This window comes from Coloeus monedula (assembly GCF_965178545.1).
Source record: "Coloeus monedula genome assembly, chromosome: 12".
Lineage (NCBI taxonomy): Eukaryota > Metazoa > Chordata > Aves > Passeriformes > Corvidae > Coloeus > Coloeus monedula.
In genome coordinates, this window is record NC_138792.1 from 5,142,436 (window position 1) to 5,154,435 (window position 12,000).

The window sequence follows — 12,000 nt, forward strand, 5'->3', positions numbered from 1 at the left end:
GACAATATAAAATAAATTGAATGAACGTAACCCTACTACATACAGATAAAATTGTCATAATGAGAAAGAAAAGCAGCACCAGATTATTTAAAATCTATTGCAAAATATTTCAAACTACTGCAACCATTCTGTGAACAGAGTTTAAGCCAGCTGTAAGCAGATTCAAATATTCTCCCAATGCTTAGATTCAAAAGCTACTTCCAACTATGAAGACTAGGTTTTTCTCATTTCACCATCTAAAAAGAGAAATGCACTCAATATTTTGGTATGTCCATGAGATATCTTTGTTTCAACTCGTTTCACTGTATTCTGGGACATGTTTTAATTCTGCTCTCTCAGGCTCCTTATTGACATGAGGTGGGAATGTTAATAATATTTGCTTTATTTCAAGCTAAGCAGGGCAGTGCTCTCACAGCAAGACTCCATGGATGACACCCCTGAATGAAGCTGGAAGGCTGCACCACAAAGGTGACACCCAGGATTGTGAAGGATGAAACTCCTTGAGAAGTGTCAGCACCTTGGGTTCCCGTATGGAACCGTATACATGGGTGATGTATAAAGTACTAAACCACAAGCTTCAAATCTCTCAGTGACTATGTGCCTCGAAGAACAGTCTTCCTTAGGAAGGCCTATCAAATATGGCAAATCTGATTTTTGTTTCATTAGTATTTTCATCAGGAAAGATAATGGAGACAGAGAAATGCACCTTTCCTCACACCAGTCAAAAAGAAGAACTCTAGGGGAGATCAGAGTTGCAAAGGTAAAACAAGCTGTAACATCTGTCTCTCATTCTGGTTTTGTATTTTTATTATGATGAAGTAGTTCTAATTTTAATTTCCAAGGAAACTAACAACTTTGTATCTGCATGAAAAACCTGGTGACAGCAATGAACACAAAGAAATGTTTGTTGAATGAAAAACAAACCCACAAACTTGTACCTCAGACGACACAGGAGACTGTGGGGACACATTAGTATTATCACTGTCTTGCTAAAAAGAAATCAAAGAGATGAAATTATAAAAATGAAAACGATGATTTAACAAGAAACAGGAAATTATGAAATACACAGGACATTTGTCAAGTATGCTACAAACTGGCAGCAACTAAATTTTGAAATATGTAAGGCAAGGAGCCACTGTCCGCTGTTTATGTCAAATATTAGTTTTACATCACCTCTGCTTGATAGGTGAATTAACTTTGCTCTTACCAAAGCAAGCAAATGTCCTACTGTTCCCCAGCAGGTAATCATGAGCTTTTTTTTTTTTTTTTTTTTTCAAATAAAGGAGTGTAATAGTTGTTTCTGCTATGGCTTTGGAATGCAAAGTTAATTTGTTCAAAAAAGACAAGTGAATAAAATTATTTCTTAATATTTCACACGATTACTACATCTCACCTCATCATTTTCATTTCCACTTGAACTCTTTCTGGAAGACTTATACTGCAAAACACACACAATTATTACTTTAAAATGAAAGCATGGTTTTCATTTGAACTAAATGGCTTGCTTTCACTCAGATGTTACTTATTACTGATGGAGCCGCTGAGAAAAAAAGCCATGTTACAGAAACAAAGGAGCAAGAAAGAAGCAACATTAAAGAACACGACATTTCTAGGCTAGTCAAGATCTTCATCAGTTGAAGGGATAAGAGCATTTTAAAACTGAATACTTTTATAATGTCAACTCTGCATGTGACAGCTGATCCAAGTGAAAACATCTTAACAATTGCTAACATGACGCACTGTTTCTTAGGAAAAATTATGCAACCTGTGAAAGCTAGTTTTATAATATGTTTTTTATGTGACTAAGATTGCTTACATTTTAAGAGACTGACTTGACATTGTAAAAATTTAAATTAAAAAAGATTAAGGTTGCCTTTAAAACTTCAAAGTCTAATCACATCCTTTTACATATTTAAGACAATGCTTTTCCCACAGGTCTGTGTGATTTATTGTGTGTTGCCTTCATCACTGTCCCACTTCCCTGATTATGCTAAAAGTGTAGGAAATTAAGGAGGAATTGAAGGAAAAAATTTACAGAAGTGGTATTTAAAAAAATAAATGTATTTCATTGTCCACAGAGCAAGTATACAAAAAGGAGGAAAAGCCCCATGCAGATAGAATTAAAGACCATGACTACAAAAGTCTAAGTTTGTTGAGTGCATGTGACCAGGCCACTCATCTTCAGGATGTGACACTCAATGTGGGCTAAGCAAGACTCTAACTGCATTGTCACTGCTTTCTCTCAACAGCAGTGGTACCTATTTTTTTTCCCAGCTTGCCATGGAAGACAGCCTCTGTTTCAGTGGTTTACTGCCTTGTTTTTGAAAATGAAGCTGTGTATATTTTGTTACTGGTATAGACTGTTTAATTCACTTTGGAGACCCATCTATAGCTGTATGTAATGTGATTTCAGGCATCTGCTTCCATCACAGAGCTCACTACTGACTGGCATTTAAAGCTGTGCTGGTAAACTATGAGGAGCCACTTCTGTATTGGTAGCACAGCTCTTTAGCCAGTCAAACACCCGAATTCTGTTTTACTTAAAAGTTTCTCTCTCTCCTCAAATTCCGCAGAAAAAAAAAAATAATTTCAGGATGAAAACCCTGGAAAGAGAATACAACTCCATTATCTCTTCAGGAAAAAAAAAAAGCTTTCTGTAATCACAACAATGTATCTGAGCTGTATGGCATGCTCTGTTCTCCCAAGAATTTAATTTCTTTGAAGTTTCCTGGCATTTCACAGATATGTTCGATGGCAAAGACCCAAGAAACTAATTTCATAAGTGACCAATTTAATTTTAACTCAACCCAGCACTGCTCAGAACTCTCCTATTACTCTACATAGCCCAAAATAAATGTTACCCAGAACTTCCCCTGTGTTCTGCAGAAAGCAGACACTGGCACCTGCTGACTGAGGGTGCACACTACAGCAGCAACGGAACACAGACAGAACTTCCCTTCTGAAATGCAAACTAATGCCATAAGACCCAAAATGCATAAATCATTCCTAGAACCCTGCTGCAAAGAAAAGGCAACGTGTATTTTCTTTGCACTAAAATTAAGTAAATAAATAACTAAACAAAATCCCACCAATAGATGGTGGAGGACCAATGACAAGATTAGGTTTTGGTTTTGCCAGAAAACAACAATGAATTACTTTCTTTTATTGAAAGGATAAACAAAATCTTTGATGAATTTTTTCTTCTTGATTGTCCAGCACTCTCAAATCATCCTAAATACATACATATATCTATTTTTTAATCAAAAGAGTCAAATCAACAATTATGTTACATGCAAATTTAAAAGCATCATGACCTTTGAGGATTTACCTTTACTTAGGTTTTATAGTCTCTTCTCTCTTATTTTAAAAAAAAGTGTCACCCACCCTCACTCCCTCCATTACCTTGAAATACTCTTTTCTAATTTGTTTACTTCTCCTTCTTTCTTCATTCTGCCAGATTACTGGCTGTGTTTCTGGCCAATGCTGCTCATCCATTGAATCCTTCTGGTTTTCCAGCGGCTATAATGGTCAGAAATACTTCTATGTAAAATGTAAATATAACTCTTGTGCATTAGCACAAATTATGAAGAACTACAGTTGTTAATTATTTGCCTGTCTCAATCTAGCTTTATGACCTGAAAGTTTAACAGTCTTAATGGTGATTCTGGTAGAAACCACTTATTTCTGTTCAAATCCTAAAATGTATTTCATAGAAGAAAAAGAATCTATGAAATAATTCTTCAGAAAATAACAGTTTTCTGCATTGAGACCAGTTGTGCAGGTAGGTGAGGAATCCACCAAAGGCTGCCAGAAATACACGAGTTTCAAATGTGGTTAGCCACTAGCACATCTAATTTCTCACTATGAATAATCACACAGAGAAAGGATGGCTGTAACAAAATCAGTTTGAGCATTTGTTGGCTGTTCCTATCTAAAAGATTATACACCCCAAGAAGCTGTAAGTGAAACCTCTCTTTTAAAGTACTGTATTATGCAATATATACTGAGGAGACAGCTAAAGTAGACTGATTCTTAAATAATAATAAATATATATGACTGTCTGCTTGATGAAAACTGAAAGCAGACAATCTGGATGGACTGTTTCCTAAATGTACCACAACTAGAACATGAGGGCATTTAAAGCAGTTGCAGATAACTAATAGATAAAAATAATAAAAAAGTACTCTCTACAGTTTAACTTGAAATTTTATCATATCATGCAAGCTTCTCATTGAGGGATGGAAAATGAAAGCCTACATACTCCAATCCATCTAGAAGTTGCATCTAAAAACCAAACTGAACATTATAGTGAGGCAGTAGCTTTATTTATATGGAAAGATACACTAAAACCAAGAAAGTAAAACTTATGCCTCATTAGTTTCAAGACCTTAAAGATGGTACCATATGCTATTAAAACAAAAGGGCTCCATTACAAACAAGTCAAATTATCTTGAAGCATAAGATCTTCAAAGATCTTACATTTTCCACCACAATTAAGACACCTTCAAGAACTACATGTATAAGCAACCATATGAATGTATTACAAGTTTTCTGCCATAGAGACAAAACCAAGGAGACACCACCACCACCACTCAAATATAAAGCCACTACATTTACATTTGAATATTTACCTGCCAGCTGTATGGGGACACTGGGGAATTCACTTCATTTGTTGAGACACTAAAAAGTGAGATGAAAGGCATTATGAAGCATACTATTTTTTTGTGTACTTTAAAACAAAGTACTTGAAAATATAAAAAAAGTGAACACTTAAAAAGTGGCTTCTCCACAGCACTACAGTATTTTTCAGCCATCGGTATATGGATGTCACAATGTGGTTTAAAAGTATGACTACTTAACAGAAATCATATTTGACTCTCCTTTACCATAACTTGACAATGGGTCTTCCACCCACCAGTACTTTATTTAGAAAAAGCTTCTCTTGAAGGTTTAAAGTTTGTTTTGGTTTTAAGTCTCAGAACTGCCTGTTTCATTAACAAACAAGGAAAAGGCAAATTAATTTTTCCTGCATTACCCTATAATAAAAAAGCCTAACAGAGCTGTACACTTGAATAGGTGGCAGCAACTCAAAGAGAAGAACCTGTGGTAAGTGAGCAAAGCCTGGAAGGTTCCAAGGAACAGCTACAGCATGATTCACACAACCACAGGACGTGTGCAGCCAGCTCTGCAAAACCACAGGTACCAATGAGAGAGGAGACACAAAATAAGATGTATCACACTGAAGCAGCTGTACTGGGTCAAGATGCTCCCCTGAGGTGTAGCTGAACTGCAGAGAGCCATTCCCACCCCACTGCAGTTTGGACATTTCCCAATTCCCTAAAGACAAGGCTTTGGGTATTTTTGATTATTGATGGTTTCTGTTTTTTTTTTTTTTTGTTTTTTTTTTGGCTTTGTTTTGTATGTGGGGGTTGTACTTTTTTTTTTTAAATTCAAAGAAAAAGCCTAAGTACAGCTCCTGCAGACAGTGGATTCCTCAGTTACACATGCTCCACAAACAATAAAGGTTTTGTAGGCTGAACTCCCAGTAACACTTTTCCAACAGCTCCTGAGAGCACAAAAGGACTGCCAGGGAGGAAAATCTAGATGCCTAAGCACAGCTCCAGTGCCACCTTGTGTAACACAGAATCTAAAATACCTGCACAACACAATCTCCTATGGGAAGAGGTACAACCTTCCACACTGGAATTGGAGGTCTAAAACATAAATGAATTGCTGCCATAATCAGCACCATAATCAGACCTACAAATTTGTTTCTGGATTACATCAATTTTCCTAAATACTCAGAAGAACGGCTATTTTTTTTTCAATCTGAAAGAAAGAAGCTCAAGAATAGATTACTCTTGTAGCTGCTATTTCACCATGAGCTAAAAGCATTATGACAGAAGATGGCAGTAGTGACACAATAAACAAAAATGAAGCTAATAAAATATTGAAAGCTGTGATACATTTAAGTGTAACAATACCATTTTTCAGATTCCATTGGCTGCTTTGGCCTGTTCCTTGTGTTTACTGAAACTGAATGATTAAGAAGCCTAGAACAAAAAAAAAAAAGGTATTTAAAACAATTTTCTTACAGTATGTCACTTTCACTGCATCACATTTCCTGTAAATAAACAAGTTTTGAACATTAAGTGGCATCTTCCATAAAACTAAAATGTGTGTGTACACATATGAAATCCAAGCCCATTCCTGCTTCCATTTGAATTAGCAGTATCATTCCCAGCTCTTGAAGTATTTCAAGTTAGCAAAACTTGGTGATAATTCAAACCAAAATGAAGTCTCCTCTTATTTTTCTCCCTAAATAGATACTATATCAGCTGATCTCACACCTGTGTAAAGTCATGCTGCTCTCAACACAAAAGACCCACTGTTCACTAAAATTAGAAGATGAAAGATAGTCAACTTAAAGCAGACCAGAAAGGATAGAGACAGACCAAGCACAGGAAAGTCAGTCAGTAACAGATGCGAAGATGTAAGAAACACTGCAAGTGCAAAGGAATTGAAGAGAAAAAGGAGGGGTGGAAAATGGAGAAACACAGGCTAAGAAGTAAAAGAAAAGTTTAATGCAGAAGTGAACCAATGGAAATTCCATTTTTCTAAATGGTAAACAGTCAGAAAAGCCTAAACTCAACGAGATTCAGAAATGTGTTTTCATCTGGAGCAAACACATATCATGTGTGAGTGCACAGGAAGAGGATATAAGCTATTATGGATGTTTTAAGTGTTAAAAATAACAAATCAATCAGTAACACTTAAAACTGTTTTTAAGTAAGCATCACATTGAACTTAAGTGACAAATTCTGAACTCTTGAGGGTAGCAATATTACATTTTGACAGTGACTTCATGTGCAGAAGTGTGATGGAAGTGTATTTACACAGAATTAAATATAGAATTAGAATGTATTAAGAATCAGAACACAACCAACTCTTCAATGGAAGAAAGTAAAACAGTAGTCACCTTTTAATACTTCATTACTATTCCACAGCGCAGCACAGTCATTAACTTTAAATGATTGATGATTTTTCAATCAAACTTCTCTGATTAGGGTGATAACTTTGAACTCAGTAATCTCATTTGCAGTATAAACCCCTCATTGTGTGACCCTCAGTTTAATGGGATTATGAGAAGTTAAGCCTGTAAACCTGTAAATGTCTGTAAAAGTTTAAGCCTGTAAAAGTTAAGCCTGTAAATGTCTGCTGCACTCAGTCTGTAGCATCTGCTTCCTATATTTTGTGTTCAGAAACTTAGCTTTGAGGGTGCATTACAGACTTAATTTATACTACAGCCTGAAAAAAGTGTAACCAAAAAAAAAATATTCAGAGCATGGGTCATCAAACCAGAATCTCATGCTATTCTAAAGTCATTACCTTTTACAGAGACTCCCCATTTAAACTAGCTTAGTCTTAACTGAAAGCAATGAGAAATTCAGAGACACTTTGTAGCAAGTGATGACTACAATTAAAAAAAAATTATATTCAGTTTGATGCAACACTTGCACCAAAACTGACACTATAGTACAAATGCAATGATTGTATATAATAAAGGCTATTCCTTTTTGAAACTTATTATATGAAATGCAAGGAAAAACTATTCAAGCTAATTCTAACATATATATACATACACTTTTCAGGTATACCGTTTCTGTGCAACACGTATATAATTAATGACTGAGTTTATCATGAACTAAAAATATTTAAACAAAGTGTATTTTTATACTTTCTAAAACAGAGCCAGTAATTTTTGAAACTTCCTGTTTAAAAACTGAAGAATACTGATGGGGAAGTAACAGCCAGTTCAGTATTTGACACGTTGCTAAGCTCAGTTACAGAAATCTCAATTTCCTGCGGAATAACGAACTTGAAAGCTTTTAACTAAAGAAAACTGAAGAAAATTAATCTGAATTTACTAAATTGCAGAAAATTGGCAAAATAATTTGTTCAGTTTGAAGGGGGTCTGGGGCAATCACTGCAGGCATGTTAATTACTGTCTTTCAAGAAATACAATGCAGAGTATATAAAATGAAAGTAGAAGTAGCTAAGGTTCAGAAGTTACATGACGTTGATGGTCCAACAGTTTCAGCAACTGTTGCCATTCCTACTATCATTCATTAAATCCAAAACCTTTATTGTACAGGTCAATTACTGTGCCAAATACTGATGATCTTTCTGATTTAGTGAACTAAGAACTTGCACAGGACATCTGTTCCAGAACTGCAACCAATTTCCTGCTCATGAGTCTTACAGATCACACCAATTCAGTTGTTACAGATGCAGCATAACAATTAATCCTCTGAAAGGGTTCTAATACTCACACAAATTTCAAAATCTAAATTAATCAACACCACATATTTATATATATTTGACATATATTTACATACTAAACACAAAATGAACATAGTGATTCATTTTTCTACTTCTATATTATGCAAGCACAACATCTGCACTGAAGTGCTTGACCAGATGAGAGAAAAAGGCAATGGCAAAACCAAATATGATACTGGAAAATATTTTCTCAAGTTTCAGGATTTGAAGAGTGGAATCTCTTCTCAGCCACTTACACTTTCACATTTTGTGCAAACATAACAACGATTAATGGACACAGATGAAGTGAACAATGGTAGTGTTACTTAAGGTTAGCTATCCTCAAGTTTGGGCAAGCAAGTACTACCTTGAGTCTCTAAAGTGTAAAAAGACACTAGAAATCTTGTACAGTGAGACAAAGATGATTTATTTTCAATTCATTCCAGAGCAGTCCACTGACTCACATCTGTCTCTGCTTTGTGATTGAAGTTGTGCTCTTCTGGATTTAGACAGTTTTAGGAAATCACTGCTGCCAAGTAAGAACCCAGACTGAATTTTGATGTAAATTCAAACAGGCTCATTTGGAACCAAAGAAAATTATTTAATCTAAACGACTCTACTGCCTTTTGAAAAAGACAAGGAGTATCCAGACTAAGTTACAGAGCTTCAATTTATAAGGTAACAAAGTTTGAAATCATTCAACACCTACATGTTTGAGTATTGTCTACACTATACTCAAGTTTCATGTTACTGGTGAGGTTTGCATGTTACAAATTCTTCCACCATGGGTCAAATGCAAAACAAATTATCTCTGGTCATGCTAACTTGAAAATGATCACTTTAAAACCAAAGTATCAAACAAACAACACAAAACCACCAAACAAACAAAACCCCAAAAAACCAGAAGCACCACTTTGCCTGAGGCACTGTATCTGAGGTTGTACACTTAAAGAAAAATAAAAGGTTTTAGGTTTGGACTCAAAGTGCTCTTCGGAGAATTGCCTAAGTATTTTTCTTAATTAGTATTTCATCCTAAAGAACAAGCAATGTATTGGAAGCTATTTTTGATAACAAACATCTTAGGGTAGCTCAGCCAATCCCTTGAACTCTGTTTTTGTTTTAGAAATGGCCAAGAGCATTTCTTTTGTCCACATTTTAACTCTGGAAATCTGAAGCTCTACAAACACTTTATACCTTGATGCACGTCCTGCCGCCCTGGTCCTCTGGAAGAGTTTCTCACTGAATGAAGTTCTATAGCTTAGTGGCCTTCGTCTGTATTCACATTTCATGCACACCAAAGCCAAAGACGGAGGAAGGAAGCAGGATAGGTTGATGGGAGAGGACAGGGAAGTCATTAGCATAGCAAGCAAAAGGAAAGGAGACTGCATAATATTACAAAAACATACACTGAACAAACAGAAATGTGATTAGTAAGGAATTATTTTGTGATGCTTAACTTCCCTGAGGATTCTCTTTACTGATTGAACATATATTCCACAAATAGGCATAGAAATATCTTCACTAAATACTAAATATTATTCTTATTGCTGATTAAAAAACCCCATGGATTCAAAATCAGGGCTACATTTTCTATCAGAGGAGATTTTGAGCTCATGTACCTAAAGATACATAAACAAACTTTAAAATCTAAATGCTAAACTAAGAAGTAAAACTTAAGAACTATTAAGATTGCATTACCTGCATAATTCAAGACAAAGCAGAACAATTAGCAAGACCACTGCAGTAAGACACAACAACGTACGACAAGTAAAATTCAAGTTGCAGTACTTCAGAAGAGGAGTGGCTTGGTATTTCAAATGATTAGATAACCAGGAAATACGTAATCAAACAAGACCCCCATGCAGCATAAATAACCATCATATAAAAACCTAATATAAGAAAAAACACCCTCATTCTCTCTTCAGTAATACGAGAAAATTACGCATTCTTGGTCTTATTTGCAGTACTTTTGATACTAAGAATACACTAGCATTAAGATTTCATTCTTATTTTTCCCTTTCCTGTGAACAACAACTAATTCTTGAAAGCAGAGCATGGAGTTCTAAGAAAAACCTATTTTATCTTCCACACATGCACACTACTCTTACTCTGTTCAACTAATATAAAATGCTGGTGAATTTTTAAGACCCTGCAAATCATGGTATTGTGATCTCAGTTTCTCTGAGGGCTTCACATGTATTTCAACCATCTTGAAAATAAAGCAGGAGAGTCTCATAATTATACAGAAATTTGAAAGAAAAAAGCACTATATTAAGTTGGTATGAACTTACATCTATTACTGTGGGATACTGAATGAGTGTTAGGAAGTATTTTAGTTAATGAACTACTATTAACTAAAACTTTCACCTCTCAGAAGAGCTTACTCTTGAAGTACCTTACAGCATTTGCCTGCTTGGTAAAGGAACAGTACAGAAACTGCTCCTACCCCAGCCTGGCCATATCCTATGTGACTCCAGGTATTCCTTCCTGTTCTTCATTTTACACAGTTGTTAACTTGTTCTGTTACATTCCTTTAATCTGCTGCTTGTTCCTTGGCTCCTTTTCAAGAATTGTTCTGTTGAGATGCCCATAATGAAGCAGAGAAAGGCAGGCAGTTGAAATGATTTATTTTTATACACAGATAATATCATTTGACAGAATAATGTTCAAACAAATTTCCCCTTAGTCCGCAGGATATTGACTGAAGGAAGTGCCACCTAAATTAGTTTGTGTCTGAATAAAAATAACCAGTCACAAACAAACTGTATGCAGGTTGTGTAATTCAGACAAGAAACACAAGGCAGGTATCCTGACAGAGTCTGTCACTTCACTCTTCAGCAGCTGGACAAAACTGTTCTCAAAATAAGGTGTCAAAAGCTTTTGGGTATAAGAGAGGTTAAAGAATAAATTAATTGTAACAAAAGTTATTGTTATACCTGTGTTTTTGTTCTTGCTGCAACAACTGAGCTGCTATTTTTCTCAAGTCAGTCACTTCTTTGAGTTCCTCATCATCTTCAGCCAGCAGCTGCTCTTTCTGGAGTCTGAAAAATTAAACATTAGTGACCTACCTGACTTCAGTGAAGCAAGACTCAGAAACAGCTCATTATGGCAATACCTAAGCAGTGCTTCCTATAAATGTATTCTCTGTCCAAGAGAAGCACTCAGTGTTCAATAGGAGAACTGCTTCCTCCATATGCAAGGAGCTAAAAAACCCTTGCTTTCACCCCTGCCACTACTAGTAAAACCTACTCAAAAAAGATGAAGATGATTTACCTTTTTTCATCTCGCCAGTCCTCATTTTGTTCTATTTTCTGGGATTTCTCAGGATGTTTTCCCCGTTCCTTAAACAAAACAAAACAAATGTTAGAATTTAATTAGGGGGGGGAAAAAGAAAAAAAATCAAGGCTACTCAACAGTTTTTCTTTTGTCAATCTCTGGTACCTTGACATAGGACAGCAGTGGGCCAATCTGTGCCTCTCCCTGCTCAGGAAGAGCTCCCTCCTCGGCATTGGGATCAATGTAGTCATACGCCTCCTGGTCTAGTGAGGATTTATGAAGAGGAGAGATATTGAACAGTTCTCTCGACCGATGTCAGATAAAGATAAAATGTAGAAATTGTACCTTCTTAAGCTGGAAATAATCTTTTTCCCCCCTTTCTTTCTAGCCTTGTCTGTTTAT

The 12,000-nt window shown here is 35.7% G+C and overlaps 1 protein-coding gene across 2 annotated transcripts in view; it reads right to left on the reverse strand.

The window, feature by feature from the left end:
* The window catches only part of LRCH2 (leucine rich repeats and calponin homology domain containing 2), a 41,420-nt gene that overhangs the window by 10,701 nt on the left and 18,719 nt on the right, over window positions 1–12,000 (reverse strand). Inside the window, exons 9-16 of one of the 2 annotated variants that reach the window (XM_082289172.1) lie at window positions 11,764–11,861; window positions 11,596–11,663; window positions 11,259–11,363; window positions 5,985–6,053; window positions 4,632–4,680; window positions 3,403–3,519; window positions 1,394–1,438; window positions 939–989 (exon numbers count right to left, since the gene is read on the reverse strand). In XM_082289172.1, the coding sequence (XP_082145298.1) occupies window positions 939–989; window positions 1,394–1,438; window positions 3,403–3,519; window positions 4,632–4,680; window positions 5,985–6,053; window positions 11,259–11,363; window positions 11,596–11,663; window positions 11,764–11,861 (602 nt within the window). The remainder of the gene's footprint in view (window positions 1–938; window positions 990–1,393; window positions 1,439–3,402; window positions 3,520–4,631; window positions 4,681–5,984; window positions 6,054–11,258; window positions 11,364–11,595; window positions 11,664–11,763; window positions 11,862–12,000) is intronic. The other variant, XM_082289173.1, reaches the window with a different exon arrangement.